The 21,958-nt window shown below is 40.1% G+C and overlaps 2 protein-coding genes across 4 annotated transcripts in view; one reads left to right on the forward strand and one right to left on the reverse strand.

Annotated features, from left to right (window-relative positions):
• Window positions 1-1,454: 1,454 nt before the first annotated feature.
• LOC110000002 (gamma-glutamylaminecyclotransferase) lies at window positions 1,455-3,864 on the forward strand. The gene is made up of 2 exons (XM_020655205.3): window positions 1,455-1,575; window positions 2,752-3,864. Exons 1-2 carry the CDS (start codon window positions 1,570-1,572, stop codon window positions 3,250-3,252), a joined length of 507 nt encoding a protein of 168 aa, XP_020510861.3. The 5' UTR covers window positions 1,455-1,569; the 3' UTR covers window positions 3,253-3,864.
• A 12-nt stretch (window positions 3,865-3,876) lies between these two features.
• Window positions 3,877-21,958, reverse strand: part of LOC110000001 (FERM, ARHGEF and pleckstrin domain-containing protein 1-like) — a 55,517-nt gene continuing 37,435 nt past the window's right edge. For 2 of the 3 annotated variants that reach the window (XM_020655204.3, XM_065951826.1), the window contains exons 14-28: window positions 15,649-15,860; window positions 15,150-15,239; window positions 12,889-13,022; window positions 12,000-12,081; window positions 11,792-11,853; window positions 11,414-11,589; window positions 11,185-11,315; window positions 11,010-11,078; window positions 10,827-10,916; window positions 10,196-10,278; window positions 9,581-9,693; window positions 6,826-6,986; window positions 6,021-6,128; window positions 4,911-5,062; window positions 3,877-4,755 (exon numbers count right to left, since the gene is read on the reverse strand). In XM_020655204.3, the coding sequence (XP_020510860.2) occupies window positions 4,680-4,755; window positions 4,911-5,062; window positions 6,021-6,128; window positions 6,826-6,986; window positions 9,581-9,693; window positions 10,196-10,278; window positions 10,827-10,916; window positions 11,010-11,078; window positions 11,185-11,315; window positions 11,414-11,589; window positions 11,792-11,853; window positions 12,000-12,081; window positions 12,889-13,022; window positions 15,150-15,239; window positions 15,649-15,860 (1,739 nt within the window). In that variant the 3' untranslated portion in view covers window positions 3,877-4,679. The remainder of the gene's footprint in view (window positions 4,756-4,910; window positions 5,063-6,020; window positions 6,129-6,825; window positions 6,987-9,580; window positions 9,694-10,195; window positions 10,279-10,826; window positions 10,917-11,009; window positions 11,079-11,184; window positions 11,316-11,413; window positions 11,590-11,791; window positions 11,854-11,999; window positions 12,082-12,888; window positions 13,023-15,149; window positions 15,240-15,648; window positions 15,861-21,958) is intronic. The other variant, XM_065951827.1, reaches the window with a different exon arrangement.

Raw genomic sequence — 21,958 nt, forward strand, 5'->3', positions numbered from 1 at the left:
CTAAAAATAGATTTATAAAATGAATTAAAAAAAAAGATAGTCCAAATAAGTGAAGTTATGGTGCAGTGGCCGAATATATACAGTTATTATTTTGCAGTGACTGATTAATTAAACAAATATAAATATAGAGATATAAGATAATTTATCCCACAACGGGGAAATTTACATTGTTACAGCAGCAAAGATTGCAAACAAAAGTGAACACAGTACAATTTAAATATAAAAAGAAAAATGAAGAATGTACAAAAAATAGATGCTAAAAAATAGATGCTAAAAATAATAATAATAATAATAAATACAATAAATAAATAAATAGAAAATCATAAAAAATAACAAATATAAAAAATATAGTGCCAATAAGGTAAATTATGGTGTAGTGGCAGAGTATATACACACACATAACTGGACAATTCACTCTGACTCTGTGCAATAATAATGTTATATTAATGTCATATTATATTTACCAAATCCACTTTGTGCAATAACATGTTACACTTTTAAGAATGTACAAAAAAATAGATAGATACTAAAAATAGATTTAAAAAAATGAAAAAAGGGTGTAAAGCATACATAAAAAAATATTTATGTATTTATATTTTCTTTAACTAATATACTTTTTATACTTCTAATTTCCTACAAAAGCTGACAGTAGGTCCAACAAAAGATGATTGATTTATCTTTTTTTTAAATCTATTTTTTAGTATCTATCTATTTTTTTGTACATTCTTAATTTTTATTTTTTTTATTTAAATTGTACTGTGTTCACTTTCTGTTTGCTCTTTGTTGCTGTAACACTGTAAATTTCCCCGTTGTGGAATAAATAAAGGATTATCTTATCTTATCTTATATTATGCATTGTAGGACTCTACTTTCTCTGTCATGTTTTTACACTTGTTTAGCAGCATCTTTACAGGTATATTGAGTTGTAGGTTCAAATTTGATTCATTCAAATAAATTACTGATACTTCTGTTTTAAAAAGGTTAAATATTATCTACATTTATTTAAAAAATAAAATTACATATTTACATATTAGAAAATAATTATAAAAAATATATTATTATTATATTACAAAAAATAAGAATTGTAATATAGTGCCTTTTGAGGCAAAGATGGATGCACTTTAAATCTAAAACTGAGTAATAATCTCAATTCAATCCAACAATTTCTCACATGAAACACTTCAATCTGCAGTCCCAGGAGAGTGGCAGAATGAATGAGTCTTGAAGCCCAGCATGATTTATTATCATAATAAATAAAGTCGTAGTAATCATAAAAAAGGTTAAAAAAATATATAATAAGATATGATATGATGCAATTTGGTTGAATATTAGTGATAGTAAGAAAGCAACATAATAAACGATAAACGTAAATAAATGAACAACAACTCGTAGCTTTGGCGCCCCCTTCTGTTCGCGTCAGGGATGTCTCGTTCTGTCATCTTTGAGTTGCTACTGCGCATGTGCATGCCCCGGATTTTGGCTTGAATGACGTCCTCTTATGTGAATTCGAAGTGACACGTTTCGTCGAACTGACCCCGATACTTTGAATAAAGTCATCATCTTCCTCACATGCAGGTATGTTTTCAGAGACAGTTTCTGCGTTTTCACTTGACTTGTACAACAGGTCATCTGTAGGCTGCAGCTTTAACAGGGTTCTCTGTTGTTCCGGATTTTCAAAGTACGATTTCATTTGTCACCCGAGCAGGAGTGAGGACTTTATTGGCCTGTCTTATTAATGATTGAATCAAAGATTATTGCAGCAGATGCTATGTTATCAGCAGTTATTATGTGTGCATGCATACAGTACGTACCTTAGGGAAATAACCCTGACACAGGTTATTGTAGTTGCATACATTTGTAAAACATATACATATATGCTTTTTCCCTGCTGCCGTGAGACTTGTAGCACAGGACACTAAGATGGGAAGGAAGTACTTCACCCCACACCTCACAGTGCAACACAAGTGTGCAACATTAACCTGAAAAACTAAAAACAGTGCAATTATATAATGTGAAAAATATGTGTGCAATAACCTCAGGTGCAATAAGAAAACATATTTATAGTTTCATCTCATTGTTCAGTGTTCCCCTTTGTTATTTTTTTGTATTATATCTTTGCTTTAATACAGTTTATAACTTCTGTACAGTTTATTTTAAATCACTTAGCTGTTACTACAACTTATTTAGTTTTACTTTTACATTTTTTACTCATTTTTTTCTTATGTTATTCTATTTTATATATAATTTTAACTTTTTTGTAGAAGCTGACTCAGGGAGAAACGCACAATAATTCCAATGTACCTGTACTGTTCTGTGCAAATGGAAATAAACATGTATTCTTTTCTATATGCCACCTATCCTGGCTGCAACATTAGGCTGAAGTGATGCATTCATTATTATGGTGCATTAACAGAATATGCTTTATTCTGAAATGTACTGGAGTAACATTTTGTAGGATGGATTTTTAAATGTTACAAATCAATTACAAACTAATTGAATCTGTCATATTGTTAGTGTTACTCCATGTGTTGTCCCCACACTGTGTAGTTGAGCTTCCACCTGATCAGGCTGTAAGGTCAGAGAGACGTTTCTGCATCTGAAATGTACTGAAAAGAGTAACTGGGACATCTTTTAAGACATCCCATAATGTAGCCTATGCATGAATTTATTCAATAAATTAAAGATATTTAGTAAATACAGAAAGGGATGTTCCTTTAGCATGACCCTGACACTTGTGTCTTTGTTTTAAAGGTGCGTCTGTCCTCCTGCATCCTCATGACTCGTGTCTTCGTCTACGGCACCCTGAAGAAGGGTCAACCCAACAACTACCGCATGTTCGACAGCTCCAACGGTAAGGCGGAGTTCCTCGCCTCGGCCTGCACCGTCCAGAAATACCCGCTGGTGATCGCCACCAAACACAACATCCCGTTCTTACTCGACCTCCCCGGCCAGGGCAGCCGGGTCCGAGGAGAGATCTACAAAGTGGACGACGAGATGCTGGACTTCCTGGACGACTTTGAGAGTTGCCCCGCCATGTACCAGCGGACTCTGGTGAAGCTGGAGGTGGAGGAGTGGATGGGGGAGGAGAAGGGGGAGGAGAAGCCGGCAGCAGGGAGCATCACGGAGGCGTTTGTGTACAGCACAAACACGTACCAGCCCGACTGGCCCACGCTGCCCTGCTACGGGAACTATGACACACATGGAGACCACGGGCTGGAGTATGAGACCAGAGAGTCACGAGAACAGAAATAACAGAAATAAGATTTATTAAACACTAATCCCTCTGTGTGTATCTGGATCCTGCTCCTTCAGAACATACTGTCTCTTTAAAACACTCTTCATGTTTACTTTATTAACAAGAGGCAGGTTGAGTTTTCTTAATGTCAACTGTTTTATTAAACTTGATTTATTTCCTTATTTACCGACCTGACGTGCAGCTGTTTAGAATCCAGGAGGATTTTCTTCTTGCCATGATTACTTTCAGCACCTCGCTTAAGAACTGAAATAACCATAACATCGGTCTTTGTGTTACTGTGAAGAAACGTTTACATGTGAAACAAAAGAGAGGACTTGGACCACTTACTTTAAAACACAAGAAATATGTTCTCAGGGTTTCTTTATGCTGTTAACTGTTTTCACTCCATTTAATAAAAAGAAGGAACACGTCCTTTAAAGCTGCTGTGAGGAACTTTCAGGTTATGTCACCTATGGCGCCCCCCTGTGGACAAAGTGTAGCTGACGGTGACATTCTTTAGATTTTTGCACTCAAATTCCAGTACTGTACTTCTTTTTATTAACATTTTCCTGAATGGTTTCTCACATTTCTGTTGTCTTCACCTCTTAATAAAGATCAAAACAAAAGAGCGCCGAGTCGTCTTATTTCTCTCATCAACACAACTGTTTCTCATCTTTATTAAGAAGTTTAAAATCTAGGAGAACCTCAGAGGATACAGAGGAGGAAGGTATTTGGCAAACAAACCAGTGAATCTCTGTTGGCGTATGAAGCAGATTTTTTTGTCCTTTGACGATAAAAAGCAACATGAGTGAAGGAAGCAGAAAAAAAAGAACATTTCACAGTGTATCAAAGAACTGTACAAAAAGTCGCCTTACAAGAAGGAAAAGATGGATGTTACGCAATTGTGTCCAAACTGGCAACACGTTTGATTCATCTAGTTCCATTTTCAGACAGAAATAATACTCTTGTAACCACGAGTGTGTTCACATGCACACCATTATTCAACAATTTTATATACATTTTCACTCTCATCGTCGTCGTTGCCAAGTAGAAATATGTGACGTCGAGCACAAACTGGTGCTTTGGTGTCTGAAGCAGTTTGTGTGTTTCAGTCAGGTTCATCTTTGCTTCCAGGGAGAAGAGAAAATCCATGTGTGTGCATGTGAACATTTAACAGCAAAAATCATAATTACAGTTAAAAAAAAGAAGATCTCCAGCAAGATTCTGTGTTGCCAGTTTGGCCTGGAAAAAAGTAGACTGACATCAGACACTAGTGGTGCAGAAAATGTGCGTACAGGGGGGGGTGAAGTGGGACGACCTCTTTTAATTGGAGTGGATTTAGCGCCTGCTGTGTTGCATCATGATTGGGTTTCTAAAACAAGAGTCTCTTTGTGGTGTTTGTGCAGCCTGAAGTCCACAGTCTCTCTAAGGGAGGATAGCTTCATCAATAAAGGTCTTTCCTGCTGCTGGGCAGCGAGCGGCTGGCGGAGCAGGTGGCGCTGCGGATCACCTCCATCCACCTGAAGAAGAGACTGAATTACTGAGGATTCTTTTTGAAAAGCATGTAACCTTGTTGGCATAACAGAACAAGTTGTTCTTCACCCAGCTCTGTTAGCAGCTCAAAAGAGACGTTTGTCTGAGTCAGATTTCTAAAAAGAAAGAATAAAAAACATACCTCTCAAACGTGTACTCGCTCTCTGATCTGAAGTAGTAGACGTGGGATTTGAAGTGGAGTTTGAAGACGTAGTCTTTGTGGATGTTCTCGGACTCAGACGGGACGGTGACAGAGTAGCCGAGCAGAGGGAGACTGGCCAGAGGATAATCATCCTGTGAGAAGACCAATAAGAAGGACAGGAGGTTCAACCAAGACTCAAGTCTTCATATCTGCTGACCTCTCTGGAGCTTTCTTTAAGACTACTGAGAGGGGCCATCATTCTACTCCTGTGTACATACATATAAAAGGGGTTCATTTGTGGAATGCTTATTAAGAATGTGTAGTTCACTTTCCAGATTTAAATTTTTGTTTAAAAAAAATGGTGCTTAACAAATATAAAAGGTCGGTTTAATTATTTTTTGAGAGTGTGACTTCTGTTTTTTTTTGTTTTTATTTGTTTCATTTGGTTTGAAAGAAATTCTTGGAACAAATGTTGTTCTGATGTGTTTTTTGTTTTTGTACCCAAACTACTCGTGTCTTAAATAATAAGATTTGTAATAAGGGGAGGTGGAATAAGATAAAGCTTCAACACCTTTTCAGTCAAGATGTTTTTGTTTTTTCTTGTGACTGAAATAAATGATTACTACTACTACATATCCAGAGAGAAGGTGACACAAAGAAATAAAAAGGGGGGAAATGATATTGAACAGAATTAAAGAAGCAATTTGACTTCACATATTTGCACATAAGAACAATTATATATTCCCTATGTTAAAAAAAATGAAGTGTCAGAGATTTGACATATTGCAACCACTTTGCCCATCATGTAAATCTCTGCTGTTACATCTCTATCTCGACCTGCATCATCCACCTCTTTCCTTTACCGCGATAAATATGCAGATTACAATTTTTGTCCAAACTTTTCACTTCAAGGGAGAAATAATTCAGAAATCTGGTTTTGAAATCAAAGGTGTTAAATGGTCTGTATCACCTTATGGTCATTTCCTGTTAAAGAACCCAAAGTCTGCCTCCTTTGCAGCAATCTAAACATTTAAACTTGAAAGTGTATGAAGACACTTTAAGACCCCTTCATAACTTCTTCACGATGATGCCGTTATCAGTGCAGCTTACCTGGTGTGACTTGTAGAAGAAGAGGCTGAAGTTAGTGAAGACAACCCAGAGCTTCTGCCAGCCGTTGCTGTTCTTAAACTTCCTCAGCAGGTTACCCGACAGCTGGTTCTGGAAACACAAAAAGACAAGCCAAGGATGAATAAAACCCAAACGTGTGTCACTTATCCTATTAAAGTTTGAGAACTTGGAGACAAAGCATGAACAAAAACAATACATGCAAAACAAAGACATCCACATACAGTTGCATGGCTGTAAGAGTAATCCAGAAATAAAGTGCACTTAAAATATAACAGGAAGAAAACATGTCCAGAAGTCTGATCCAGAAAACATATTCTCTCTTTTTTAATAACTTTTACCCTCCATTTATTAATATTCCTGGAACTTTCCCCACATGGATCAGTACATTTGAAGCGGTCGTGGCTTTTGCAGTACCTCTCTACTCCAGCAGGTGTCACTAAAGGACAGGCTGTTTGTTCTGTACCAGCAAACCACAGAGAGAGAAGAGACATGGGCCCTGGACTACTGGCCGCTAGTAACGTCAGCGTGAAAAGACAGGAGGTGGACAATGTGCAAAAAGACAAATGGAAGATGGAGAGAGGAAAGAAGAAGAGTGAGAGAGGCAGAGGTGAAGAGAGGAGGAGACAAAGACAGACATGAGAAAAGTAGGACAAAGGACGTTGAGTTAATGGTCCTTTGTCTGTGGAAAAGAGGACAACACACAGAGCTCAACATGACAACCACAGAGAGGAAAAAAACAGATATGTGATGTAAGAGACAACAAGAGACACTGAGCACAGACTGGTACCTCCACAGCCACACTGAAGTCCACCATGGACACGCTGGTGTTGCGATGCCAGCACACGTGCACGGTGGTGTTGCCACGGTGACCCTGACGCTCCAGAGAGGAGCGTGAACCGCCGAGCTCATCCTCCGACTCCAGATCAGCTCCAGTGTCCTCCGACAGCTCTGGGGAACGATGACACGTACAAACAAGCTGGTTCGATATATATTGGGTATAACACATCCATCATTTCATCAACATTTTTTATTAGAGAGCATTTCAGTCTTAAAAATAAAAATAAAGAGCAGAGATTAAAACTTCAGAAGGGAACAAAATGAACCGACTTTCTCTTCACACTGTCTTCATGATGAGATATAAAAAGCTGCAGAGAGGAGATCTTCTTCAACAGATATGAACACATTAAAGCATTCATCTCCACCTTGCTTCTCCCTGAGCTGAAGCGCCATGTAAGTTACACACACAGCTGGATGTATTAATAAATAACGTCGGCTAAATAATTCAGATTCAAATCATTTTTTCCATAAAGATCTATTTTGGGGATTTTTGCCCCAAGTAGAGAGAGTGGGGAATGACTTGTTGGAAAGGAGCCAAAGGTCGGACTCGAACCCAGGCCACGCACTTGGAGGCCAATATCCACCATGCACGTGGCGCCACAATTCAAAATGATCTAAAAACACAAATATGAAGCTTTATAAATGACATAACACCACCGATCAGCTGCTACATTTAAAGTATGTGCAGGTCAGTCAAACTTAAGAAACAGATTTAAACTGAGCGTTCAGTTGTTAAAGGATTAGAAATGATTCAAGTATCGACCTCCTGTGTTTAGTTAGCTATCAGGAGCTCTTACTGACAATGTTTTTCATGGAAGATTTGAAGAACTGCTGCGGTAAAGACAGCCGACGGTGTTTGAAGAGATCATGAGGATTGTTTAGTTATGTTTAACCGGCTAATGTTCAGATACTTTAACTGGTTGCAGATGGAGGTGAATTACCTCTGGACCCACTTGACAGCGTACAGCACTGAGTCTGGGTCTCCTGAACCTTTATTAGATCCCCTTTGGTTGTAGATGTGTAGATCTTTAATACAGAACAAGCTGCAAAGCTGTGATCAAAGCTACTTCAATACAATCTGGACAAAAGAGAAGAGTTAAATATCCCTTTTGTTGCTCCTTGTAAGCCAATACTCTTCTAGTGTTTGGGTTAAAAATCTACATGGCAGGTGATTTAGCTGAGGCACAATGGAGACGTCAAACCAAAAGGTCACCAGGTGGAGTCCTCGTGGAACATCATGACAGACGATTAAGATGAAGAATGAGGTAAAAGAAGAGAAGAGGAGGAGGAGGCGACAGCTGGAGCCTGGACCTGCTTATATCAGGTGACATTGGAAATATGATGAAAGACCACCTGGAACAATGAAGTGAAAATATTCATGAGGTGCTCAAAGAGGATTTTCTTAGCAGGAAGGGGAGGACTGATCGAGGAGATGATCTATTTCCCTTTGAGACAAACCTTAGAGGTGAATGTAAATATCATCAGACTGAACACATCACAGCTGTGTCACTTTAGATTTAGTCGCTGTGGGAGACAAGTCCTACATGAAAACATGTCTGAGAGTCTGTGTGGGGCTGTGATATGACTTCCTGGTTCCCTCAGGATCTCAGACAATTCTGTTCTTATTCTCACAGATCCATTAGTTAAACCCCAAATCTGGTTTAGTTTCCACTTTAAACGTGTCAAATATTAAATACTTGATTCAAAGCTTACCTGGATACCAAATCAATTTGTCAACGGCGATTAAAACTTTGAGAATATGACAAATAAGCATGCACTAAACAGCCAACCAGCCTTCAGCAGTCCGGCGTTTACCTGGAAGGTGTAGAGCTTAGTCTAGCTCATGAGTTTAAATATTTAGGCCTAACATTGGACCCAATGTTAACATTTAAAAAACACATCAAACAATTAACAAAGACGGTCAATTTTAATATAAGCAGTTTTAGGCAGGTAAGATCCTTCATGAATATCAACGCTGCTCGAATGTTTTTACACTCGTGGATTTTTTCACACTTCATACTGTATCACCACATGGTCACTTCCTGCTGGCAACAACATTTAAACCAACACAATCTCTTTTCAAAAAGGCCATAAAACTCTTTGACAAAAAGCCATTTTCGTTTCACCATTGCACTCTTTTAGATAAACATTATTTACTAAATTTCCATAATTTGGTTCATTTTAAAAATGTTTTATATATAAAATTTTGCACGGACTTGCTCCTCCTCCTTTGAAGGACTTTATAAATCTGAAGTCTGCCAGTGGGATCGGCACCAGGGGCCCCAGCCCGAGGAGACTGTGAGGCCCCCACACAGACGCACTACATTCAAACTGTTCTGTCAGTCAAAGGAGCTAAATATTAGAATATTCTCCCACTCACAATAAGAGACTCACAAACATATGCATCCTCCAAAACACACCTCAAACAAGTCTGTGACCACCTTTAACCTTTAACCTCGATTATTGTCTTGTGTCACTTGTGCCTTTGTATTTGTAATTTATCTTTCTGTTACCTGCCTAGAGACAACAGATGGAAACTAACACTTCTGCTATAATCTGGCACTTGTTACAGCTGTTCATTAATATGCACACTGTCCCTAACAACTAACTAACTAACTAACTAAATAAATAAATAAATAAATAAATGTAGCATGACACAGGTGTAATGTGCACGTGTTTCAAAACCTCTTCTAAAAGTCCCTTACTGTTCTCAGAGAGGCTGGTGGACAGCAGGTCAGTGTTCGGGCTGCTGCTCTGCTCCGCCAGGTCGATGGCCATCCTGATGTCCTCCACCCAGCGCTCCATCTCTGACGCACAGCTGGGTGAAGGAGGAGGAAGAAAGAAGAGGAAGATGAGGCATATGACAATGTGTGTCTTTATGCATCTGCATGTTCTGGTCATTCATCTTCCTTAAGCAAACAAAATGAAATTAAGGATGTCAAAGTATGAGAGGATGTTTTATTTTAATTCTAAATAGTCATAATAAAGTGGAGCCATAAAGGTTTTAATGAGTGACTGAAGGACAGGAGAGGACAACCAAACTGTGGTGGAGGATGAATCCATATTTAATGATCTTGACCTCCATGAATCATTCAAAGTGTTTCTTTTAGAGACACACTTTTCATTCATAATGGATGAGTCAGGAGAAATTATGTCATGTCTTTGTTCTCTCTCTTTCCCGCCCACTCCGCTTTGTTTTTGTATCTTCATTTCTTTTAATTTCCATTCTGCCTTCTGCCTCCAAAATCAATGAATCATCTTTCATTCGATTAGAATGATGTAACACAACATGTATGGGATGTTTGGAGGTTTGTTTTTACCTGGCTGCCACCACCACAGACTGGCGCTGTCCGAACAAGGTGAACGAATGAGGGACCCCCCACTCCTCCTCGCTTTCTCTGATCTGCACAAAACACATAAAACAAAAAAAAATCATTTACACGCACATCCAACCTGAGCTTAAATCAGGATGTGTCATGTGTAAAACATCACAAAGTTTAAGTCAAACACATGCAACTGTTTGTTTTCTCAGGATCATTAAATATGTTCCCCATTATCTCAGGATAACAAAGCTGGATTTCTCATTATAAGCGGTCGATTTATCTCATTATCGCAACAACAAAGCTTGCTTTCTCCTGATTATGGGATGATTTTCTGGTGATCTAGAAAACCAGACAATAGGCCGGTCACTGCGATGGGCCACACCACGATGTTGCCTTCACTAATGAAGGAAGTTAAGACTCTTTCTGTTGGTTTTGTGCTTTTGAAACTCTGTGGAAACGAGATAAACAAGTTGAGATCTTGAAAGTAAACAAAGTAAATCAAATGTGGGCTCAGATAAGATTTACAATCACAACGTTTGAATTTCTAACAAAATATTACCACATTTCAGAAACTGAAACATAATTATAGGACATCTAAGCATGTTGTCATGGGAACACGGTCACATACCGTCATGCCGAACAGGGGGAGCTGGCCGTGAACTTTAAACTGGTTGGACGGCGTCATTCCCCGACTCGTGTACACCAGAGAGTCACTGAACTGAACGTTAGAAGAGAGAAAAGAGGAAGAAGTGAAGCCTTTTGATTTCACTCTATGTGAGCTTTATTTTGAAAAGGAGCTGTGATGTCGTACCAGGAAGAACATCCTCTGCTGAAGGCCCTTCCCTGAGAGTTTACTGAGACAGCCGAGCCTGATGAACTCCTGTCAGTAAAACACAAGAACGAGGTAGAAAGAAAGAGATTCATCATTTAAGCCTCAAAGACGGATGATATTGTAAAGGAGTGGTTAACACATCAAAGCGTCTAACCCTTCCGGGGGTTGCGAGGTTCTCGATGCCGGTGAGGTCTTTCTTCAGCTCTAGGAGCTTCTGGAAGTTCTCCATCTTCATCATGGTGCCCTGGAGCTGCAGCGCCATCTCTGAAATATCTGCCAGTGCAGCTGAAGGGAGCGGGAGGCGGATGAGGAGACAGTTATGAAAAGGAATATGTGGGATGAAAGACGTGCGGGTTGAGGTGAAGACGATAAACAAACGTTACCTCTGCAGTCCCTGAAGTCTTCGTGTGTGGGCGGGTAGTGCTTGCAGAGCCGCTCCAGGATGAGTTTGTAGTGCAGCAGGCGGTGGAGAGGGCGGAGGAGGAAGATGTTGAAGGGCAGGTAGCACACTCTCTGCTGCTCAAAGTCTCGACACACGGCCTCCACCTTCCGACTAGACCTGAGGACAGAGGAGGAGGGACGGGTGTGGCTTTTTGAAAAGCTCTCCAACATTGTTTCTTACACTTTTCCTCTTCCTAGCTATTGTTTATTTCATACTGCAAATATGAAACTATAAAAACATGAATGAAGCATCAATACATTCATCATGCACACTGAACTTGGACTATTATTTGCGTCTTGTTTCGCTGCGTGTCACCGACCTGCAGGCTCGTTCAAGCTCCACCAGGCACTCTGAATGTTTCTGAAGATGAATCGTCAACTGCTGCAGACGCAAAACAAAGAAAATATCTCATTTACATCTTTTATAAGACAGCGTCTATCGTTTCTTTACATGTAAACCAATTCTTAAACTGACACTAAGACGTTACGGTGCAAAAAGAAAACGAGGGTGAGAGGAGATTTATTTACCCTGAGTCCCTGAATGTTCTTCAGAAGAATGTCACCAATTCGTTGATAGTCTCCTTTAATGTGTGCGTTGGAACGACCCTCCCTGAAACAGAACACAGAATTCAGAGCTTCTTATATGTGCAGTAACATTTCTTCACCAGGAGATGTCAGTAGAGAGCTGAGTTTGTGCTCACTAGAAAATCTTTACACATTTCCCACAATCTCATTTATGTTAGAAGAAAGTCCTTGGGCTGTGTTAAATTGGTGGGGGGTGTGTGTGTGTGTGTGTGTGTGTGTGTGTGTGTGTGTGTGTGTGTGTGTGTGTGTGTGTGTGTGTGTGTGTGTGTGTGTGTGTGTGTGTGTGTGTGTGTGTGTGTGTGCCCTCCCGTCTGTCATTACAGAAATAACAGAGACTAGATTTCCCAAAGGAGGGAGTGCCAGGGGAGTCATACACATACGTTTCCTCACAGCCACGGCTTCATTTCTATCAAAATGTGGACATTTAAATGTGGTCATCAATGATGGTTTGTGACTTAAATATGATGAGAATATTTTGTATTCTTCATTATCATCCTATGTGTCTCCACTTAATGAAAACAAACTAATACAGATAAATACAATCACAGTATTCTAGTTTTTGGACTTATGTAATGATAATTAACGATACAAACAGTGAAACAGAAACACTACAATGTGATGAAATTCTTTGTTTTTGTCCTGCCAAAGCACCACAACACCAATAATCTCTAATTCTTCTCATTACATCCAGAAATCCCATCCTATCCGATAAGATACTCTGAGGAGTCATTAACTCGTCTGTACAGAAAGACAAACAGTAATCATGGTGATGTGATTGATTGAGGCTGCAGGGTTTGCTGGTGTCTCTAAATAAGCTCAGTCAGATACTGACCACTGCGCCAGCCGCTGCTCCACCTCTTTCAGGAAGCCCTGGTGAAACTTGTAGACCGGGTCGTAGTTGGAAGAGATCAGGTCTTTAACCGAGTCCGGTAAGACCTCGTCTTTTTCTGCAACACTGTGGAAAGACTACAAGAGACAAAACACGCACCGTCATTAAAAACATTCAAAACAAGTTCAAGTGTGCTGCTCCCTGTACTTACAACGAATTACAAAAAGATCTGAAAGTCAATCTGGACGTTAAGTGACGGACACATCTGGCTGTAGATGTTCTCCCTGATGTGTTTGTGGACATTTGTGTCTTTTAATGTTTAATGATGTATTTTTTTATTGGTATGTTTGGCTGCTCGTTGTCTGTGTGAAACTATGTGAACTGTGCTGCTGCTGTCAGTGAGTTTCTTTCCTGGTTAAACAAAAGTAAAAAATAAATGTGCTCCAGCTCCTGACGATCTGAGCAGCCATTATCTGAGAGCAACAATGAGGCATTAATATGCAGGAGGTGAAATCTGAGGGATTTGTAAAACATCCAAATCTCCCCAAATCAGACAAGAGTGAGGAACAACACACATACAGAAACACACAGAAACACACACACACAGAAACACATAGAAACACATAGACACACACACACAAAGAAACACATAGACACACAAAGAAACACACACACACAGAAACACACAGAAACACATAGACACACACACACAGAAACACACACACATACCACTGATAAGATTCAACCAGACTCCTTCCAGGGTCAGAATGAGGGATTTGTAAAACATCCAAATCTCCCCAAATCAGACAAGAGTGAGGAACAACACACACACAGAAACACACAGAAACACATAGAAACACATAGAAACACATAGACACACACACACAAAGAAACACACACACAGAAACACATAGACACACACACACACCACTGATAAGATTCAACCAGACTCCTTCCAGGGTCAGAATGAGGGATTTGACTTGAAGGCAAAGTGATGTGTGTTTGCACTGAGGATCTCCACACACACACACACACACACACACACACACACACACACACACACACACACACACACACCTGAACCTCACAACCTCTGACACAGAGGTGTTATATTCCCCTCTCAGAGTAAATCACACACCGATATGACAGACAGGAGAGCGTCCAGCTGAGGGGGCAGAGAGGAAGGGTGACAGGGAGGGAGTGAGGGAGTGAGGGAGGGAGTGAGGGAGGGAGTGAGGGAGTGAGTGAGGAGAGACGGACGGTGCCAGCCTAAGAAAAGATTTAAGAGGGTTTAAAACAAAAAACAAAAAAGAAGTGCCAGCGCACGCCGTCCTCCCACATCAAAGACGGGGAAATGACTGAGGAGGAGAACAGCTGAGAGGAAGAAAAAGACACAACAGAAGGGAAACCTGATATTTCTGAGAGGTCAAAGGTCACCTACGTTTAATAAAATTGATCTTCAGGCAGGTGCTTGTGGTGGTCTCTACCCATTACCCTCCTGCTGCCTACTTTCCTCTGGTTTGTTTCAGACACACAGTAAAAACAGGCTCGTCTGAGCTTCACTTTCATCCCAGGAGCGTTCCCCTTTGTGTGCATTTTTGTGGTTTTACTTGTAAACTAAAAGAAGCGGGGAGCTAATAGTCAGTCTAGGAAAACAAAAAAACATGTTTGGTGGCTGAAAGAGAAGCTCACTTAGAAGCAGTTTTTTTTCTGTTCGTCATCCGTACTGTAGAAGACAAAGGCCTCACATGTTGAACCTCCAACATAAAAAACGCCCTTTTTTTAGGATGCGGGTCAGAAAAAAGAGAAAACGCTGTGTTTTATTAATCTTACATGGCAGAGAGGACAGCCAGCTTGTGATTTTGCTTCACAATAAAAAATAAAAACAGAGTATAGCTACTACTGTTGATGGTTAAGCTTTCCAAAATGAGGCCGCTCAGGCTGTAAAAGACACAGAACTCACGTCCATATTCCTGAACGAACAGACTCTGGTTCACTGTCCCGACACATGAGCTTGTAAAAGACCAATTTTAGTTCACCGTCCTGAAATTCTAACCAACTGTGAGTCACTTTTCCTGCTCTTAGGTTTTTGTTTGTGTACCACAGGGCTGTGTATTCAAGGAAACGTGTTTACTCCCAGCCGGTCCGGCCTCTGGGGAAGACGGCTTTTCAAACATCGCTCTCTCTCTTTGTCAGTCAGATGACAATGACCTCTCAGTTTCCACTGACAGAGAAAGATACAAAGTCAGAAGTGTGTGTCTTACCTCTGTGATGACCTGCAGGTCTTTGAGGTAGGTCCGCTCCGTTGTCAACAGTTCCTTGGCTATGAAGTAGGCCTTATCTGTGGGAAACTTCTGGACACAAACAGAAAGATGAGATCCATCCATCCGTCCAGTCGTTCAACAAACCACAGAGACATTTCTTTTTATTTCTATGGAAACAACAAGCTGGACTGCTGCAGGGCTGTGCAGCGGGAAATCTGCTGGATTGCATTTTAAATCGAGCAAATATTGACAGGATGTTTCTCCTTACTGTTGCTTTTCTGTTAACTTGAGATCTCTTTCTCTGTTTTTTAACTTGGTTCTTTAGTTTTGGGGCTTTCATTATCAAAACCGCAGATCAAGACTAGAGTGTGTGCAAATTTGTGATTTGGGAGGTATATGTAAAAGTGATTTTTGGATTTCTTATTTTATTTAAAGCTTGAAAAAGAAACCTTTTTATGAAAGTGTCAGAGTTTAGATTTTTCCATCTCTGCATGCCCACCTTCCTCCTCGCCTCCTCTTCATCATCATGGCGGACACACCCGGCGTCAGTGAGCAGCGGGCTGGTGAGAGGCGACAGCTGCTGTCTCTCCGGACTCTGACCCGGTCCGTGCAGGACGCCGATGCCGGCAATGCCTTGCCCGTGTACAGAGCCGTTGCCGTTGACGACCACGTGGGGACTTCCCGCTGGAGAGTCCTCTGAACCGGGACTTTCTGTGGCGTGGAGAGGGAGACGGGGACAGGGAAGAGAACAAAGAGTGAGATAAGGGAGGCGATGGCAAGGGAGGATAAGGGACAGAGTTAAAATAGTTTTTTGTATAATCCAACTACTTTCATGAAATCCACAGCCATCTGATTATCTTTTAATTCACACTGACACATTTAACACGTTTTCCTCAGACTCTTCTTTATTTAGTAAAGATTCCCCAAATACGTCCTCATGTGTAGTTTTGACTGTATGGCGATGAATTTCAAGGTCAGACAATCAGAGCTAAACTATGATCGAGGACTTTAGATGAGCCGCTGTCATGTTCAGGCAGGGCGCCAAAAAAATGTGCTACTCCAGAAGTGTTAGTAAAGAGCTATGGACGATCAGTTTGATTAGAAGAGTTCATAAAGATCATATCAGTGCGTTATAAGGGAAGGGGAAAGGAAAGATTAAACTAGAACACAACATAATATGATCTATAGATTTGCAATGACACCTTAAATCATGTTTTTTTTTTAAATGGAGTCTGGTCTGTAGTGCGGATCTACTTCTGGCAGCTGTTTGGTAGAATACAATCCAGACTAGAAAGTGACCTCTCACTACAGCTAAAGTCACTACAGAGGTTTTCTACATGATACTAAGTGAAGACTGTATACTTGCCCAGGTGCAAAGTTTCCACAGAGTCCACTGTTACACACCAAATTGGCAACCACTGAGTGCAGATCTGTGACGGGTGCTATAAAAGAACTTACCACAAAACACACAACAAGCTAACACACGCTTAAAAAAAAAAAACACAAATCTTTTGAACATAACACCCAGCGAATCAACAACAACTAATCTACAATCTAACTACGACGACACAAGACACAAGTGGAAGGAAGGGGTCACAAATCAGGCAGAGGTGGGTGGGTGGGTGTATGAGGGGCGGGGCAGATGACGATGGACATGGTTTTCTACTACAGAAAAATCTGGAGTCCCTTAACTTCGAACATATAACTTTTGTTTTTTATTGACACTAGTGCACACAATCAGTTACAGCGTTAACGAGAGATGAAGGAGAAAAAACCTTAAGGAAAAAAACATCCAGTCAGTGTTTTGTGAGGAAAACAAAAGGGACAGATGTGCAGAAATATAAAGTGTTACAAGAAAGACAGAAAACCAGTGAGTCAGAGCATTTTTCAGCCTTATAGTCAGTGTGTTAATTTACTTTTGTAAACGGGAATAGAAAGACTTCCTGGCAGCTCTTCGTCCAGTTAGGCCGCACACTGACCCTTTTTTTTTTCCATTTTTAGTATTCATTCTGATTTTATCCTTTTGGGATGTTGCAAGAAAGGAAAACCTGCCAACAATCCAAGAAGAAATGTAGAAGAACGGCCAGAAAGTCGATTTATTCCTCCAAAAGAAGTCAGTGCGTTATGTAAACAACAAAAGGAAACACAATGTGATGCTAAAATGCCACCTGGTACCATTTTCATGTCCTAAATTCATCAATTGTTTTGTTTCTTGCCAAGAGAAAGATGAGAGGATTGACACCACTGCTAAGCTTTTGTGGTAAATAATAAGCTTTTCAGCTTAGCTTAGCATAAAGAAACATAGATGGCTAAAGCAAAGCTAACACTTTGTTAAAATCGCAATTTTCTTTCTTCAATTTGTGCAGCTTTTGAGATGCTGAATATGTTGCCTTCAAACTGAGCCAGGCTAGCTGTTTCCACTGTTTCAAGTCTTTGTGCTAAGCTAAGCTAGCTGAATGCTGGCTGTCGCTACATATGTACTGGAAAACAGTCTTCAGTCTGTTTTGCTAAGCTAACTGTTTGCTGTAATTTCATTGTTTTTCAGTATTGTGCTAAGCTGAGCTACCTGGCTGCTAGCTGTAGCTTTATGCTCACTGTTTCCAGTATTTATGCTAAGCTAGGCAAACTGGCTGCAAGCTGTAGCTTTATGCTCACTGTATAGTCACTGTTTCCAGTTTTTATGCTAAGCTAGGCAAACTGGCTGCTAGCTGTAGCTTTATGCTCACTGTAAAGTCACTGTTTCCAGTTTTTATGCTAAGCTAGGCAAACTGGCTGCTAGCTGTAGCTTTATGCTCACTGTATAGTCACTGTTTCCAGTTTTTATGCTAAGCTAGGCAAACTGGCTGCCAGCTGTAGCTTTATGCTCACTGTATAGTCACTGTTTCCAGTCTTTATGCTAAGCTAGGCAAACTGGCTGCCAGCTGTAGCTTTATGCTCACTGTTTCCAGTTTTTATGCTAAGCTAGGCAAACTGGCTGCTAGCTGTAGCTTTATGCTCACTGTAAAGTCACTGTTTCCAGTCTTTATGCTAAGCTAGGCTAACTGACTGTTATCTGTAGCTTTATGCTCACTGTTTCCAGTCTTTATGCTAAGCTAGGCTAACTGACTGCTATCTGTAGCTTTATGCTCACTGTTTCCAGTTTTTATGCTAAGCTAGGCAAACTGGCTGCTAGCTGTAGCTTTATGCTCACTGTAAAGTCACTGTTTCCAGTCTTTATGCTAAGCTAGGCTAACTGACTGCTATCTGTAGCTTTATGCTCAATGTTTCCAGTCTTTATGCTAAGCTAGGCTAACTGACTGCTATCTGTAGCTTTATGCTCACTGTTTCCAGTTCTTATGCTAAGCTAGGCAAACTGGCTGCTAGCCGTAGCTTTATGCTCACTGTAAAGTCACTGTTTCCAGTCTTTATGCTAAGCTAGGCAAACTGGCTGCCAGCTGTAGCTTTATGCTCACTGTTTCCAGTTTTTATGCTAAGCTAGGCAAACTGGCTGCTAGCTGTAGCTTTATGCTCACTGTAAAGTCACTGTTTCCAGTCTTTATGCTAAGCTAGGCTAACTGACTGCTATCTGTAGCTTTATGCTCACTGTTTCCAGTCTTTATGCTAAGCTAGGCTAACTGACTGCTATCTGTAGCTTTATGCTCACTGTTTCCAGTTTTTATGCTAAGCTAGGCAAACTGGCTGCTAGCTGTAGCTCTATGCTCACTGTAAAGTCACTGTTTCCAGTCTTTATGCTAAGCTAGGCTAACTGACTGCTATCTGTAGCTTCATATTAACTGGACAGTTACTTTGTCTGTAGAATATGAAGCTGACATATCTGGGCAGTTTGCTTAGAGCAGAAGAAGGGTGTTAACATTCTCATCTAGTTCTTGGTGAGAAATCAAATTATTAACTATTTTACAATTTCAGTGTTTACTCCTCAAATTACAATCTGATTAACTTTAATTTTAGCATAAATCTAGAGTATTTGGTTCTGATTAACTCCATTAGCGTACAAATTACAACATGAATACAAACTCACAATCTATCAGTCTGTAAATGTACAATACAAGAAAATTACAAAATGCCTCAATGGAAGTGATTTGCTGCAAGCGCCGTTTGGTGACAAGTGAAAGGAAACACAAGGTGGACTCAACTCCAGTATCCGTGTGTGTGCGTGTGTGTGTGTGTGTGTGTGTGTGTGTGTCCATCATCAGACAATACTCAGACTTTCACACCTTACAATTAAAACGTCATTACTCTCAAATGTGTCTCTTTTTTTTCCCCCTCACGTACATTTGCATTAAGCTTAACTTTCACATGTCTGTCTACCATCGCCCTCTCACTCTGTTAATAAGAGAGCTGGAGTTGAGTCAGCCATGTTTTCTCATGGTGCACAGAGGAGAAACCCGGGGCAAAAACACTAAATGGTTTTGAAATATTTAAGAAAGAGAGTGCGGTGCATCATGGAGGGATAGAAACTGTGATAGAAGACGGCTGGTTAAGTTCTACAGCGGGTACGTTTGTGTTACACCGCATAAAAATACCTGTTAAACATTTAAAACCATTTGGAGCCCCGTCACAGAAACAACATGTGAGCAAAAAGCAGAATGACAGAAAAGCAGTGACTCTGCTCGTCTGGTTAACATGCATTCACAGTAAAGGAAACATGCTGAAAACAGTGGCTGTACAAAGCATGGAGCATGAACATTTGTATCAGGAAAAAAAAGCAAAAGCACTGAGAAAAGAAAAGAAAAGGTTTGGAAAGAGGGGGACTGTCTCATGACATCATGATTGTGACATCAATTTGCAGCTGAACCCTAACCTCACTCTTTAAAGGAGCACTAAGGCTCGCTGAGTCGTAATATATTTACCGACTAGGGGCCAAGAAAGTCCCTCTTCATTTGCTTCTTCTTTTTTTTTTTTTTTTACACAAAGTTAGTTAATAATTCATATATGTCTGAGTGGATCCAAATCAGAAAAATTCAGAATGCTCATTAACAATATAATCCATAGCACTGGTATGTAAGTGAAGGAAATTAACCAAAAATCCCCCTAAAACAAAGTCAGTAAAAAAGACACATGCTAACAGGCTCAGAGCGATGATGGGAACTGGCTGATGTTTGACAGCCGTGTTTGCAATCAAAGATTAAGGATGTTTACATTAGCTTATTAGTAAAATAGATTTAAAATATACAAAGCTGAGGCTGATTGAAAAATGTATCGGAAACATTGAAATATTGGCCAGCAGCAAAAAACTTCTGTTGGAAAGTTCAGTCAATCTTCTGATTTTTGTCTGGCTGTTTTCCACCTCTTGATCGTCTTTTTTACTGATTTTGTTTTGGTAGTCGTACAGACGTTTAAGTTTTATTGAGATGCAGAGCACACATGTGAAGTCCAGTGTAAGAAAAGAGCGCATCCCAATTCAATGTTCAAAAACATAAAAGCGTGTGTGTCACTGAACGTACAGCCAGTAAATGACATTCATGAGGATGAAGGGCCAGCAGTGCACACCTTCAATAAACAGCTCACTGAAACAGAAGTGAAAACAGCGTACCAAGAAATGAAAGGTAACAGTGAGAAAACGTTTGTTTGTGTGTTTTTAGTGCGTAACAGGGGCCAAGCCGTGCAAAGCAGACAGGTTTCCATAAAGATGTGTGTTTGAGAATCGCTGTGAAAGAAAGAAAAACGAACAAAAGAAAGAAATAAAGGATGATAATAGCCTGTGATCAACCAAGACAAGAAACATAAGTGCCTATAGTGCATCGTCATTATCAAAACACACACAAGTGTAATAATAGGTAGGTTCACCCTCTCACTACTGTTTAAATTGGTGCAGCTCTATTCCTCCATTATTGGAAAATACAAAAGAGAATCACTACAAAACTTCCTACCACAAACATTCAGATTACAGTGCAGGTTTCCCACGACAGACAGACAGACAGACAGACAGACAGACAGACAGACAGACAGACAGACGGACAGACAGACGGACAGAATTAAAGAGAAAGTGCTCCAAAGAAACAGACGTCCAGCTCAGCTCTAAACTCGAAAAGGCAGACCGGCCGATCTCTGGCTGATTTCCGCAGCTACACACACATTTTACACAACCAATCAAGTGTATTACTCTAAGTACAATCAATCCTCTACAATATACTGTACAATTAGAGGGGAATATCTCAAATTCAACAATCCACATTATCATCGTGTCTGTCTGATCAACCACAGACAAACTCTACAGACGTCTGATCTGACATTAAACTGTCTCCCCTGTGAAAAAAACCCTCCAATGACTCCCCTCAGCTATTCTCTGAAAGCCCTTCTATTGCACCACACAACAGTCAAATAAGTATAAAAGTTTGATTTAGACAAAATGCTACATTAGGATTCTACAAATGTGTAAATGTCAGAACAACAAACAGACTTCTAAAAAGGTACAACGGCTCTCAAAGTGAGCTATCAAGTAGCATTTATCAACAACAAGCAACCATTGCTGCAGACTGACCTGCAGGATATCAATACTATCCAATGATTCTTTTTTAAAACAATGCTTCATCCGCTGTAATCTGTAAATGTATTTGCACTCATCATCTACGCTGAATATACAGTTTTTACGACATGGCACATTTTAAGGAAGATTTATTTTTTTACCCCTGTGCCTCCAGGCTTCATTGACTCTGTTTGACAAAGCCAGCTAAGTTTAAACTAAAGTCAACCGTTTGCTTAAAGTGTTAAAACGTACAAAATTCAATACAAAATTGTGGATTATTGGGTTTAGAAACAGTAGACGTATTATCGGTTCAACCTAAAAGAGTGGAATCTACTTCTTATCT

This window comes from Labrus bergylta, chromosome 24 (genome assembly GCF_963930695.1).
Source record: "Labrus bergylta chromosome 24, fLabBer1.1, whole genome shotgun sequence".
In the NCBI taxonomy this organism is placed as follows: domain Eukaryota; kingdom Metazoa; phylum Chordata; class Actinopteri; order Labriformes; family Labridae; genus Labrus; species Labrus bergylta.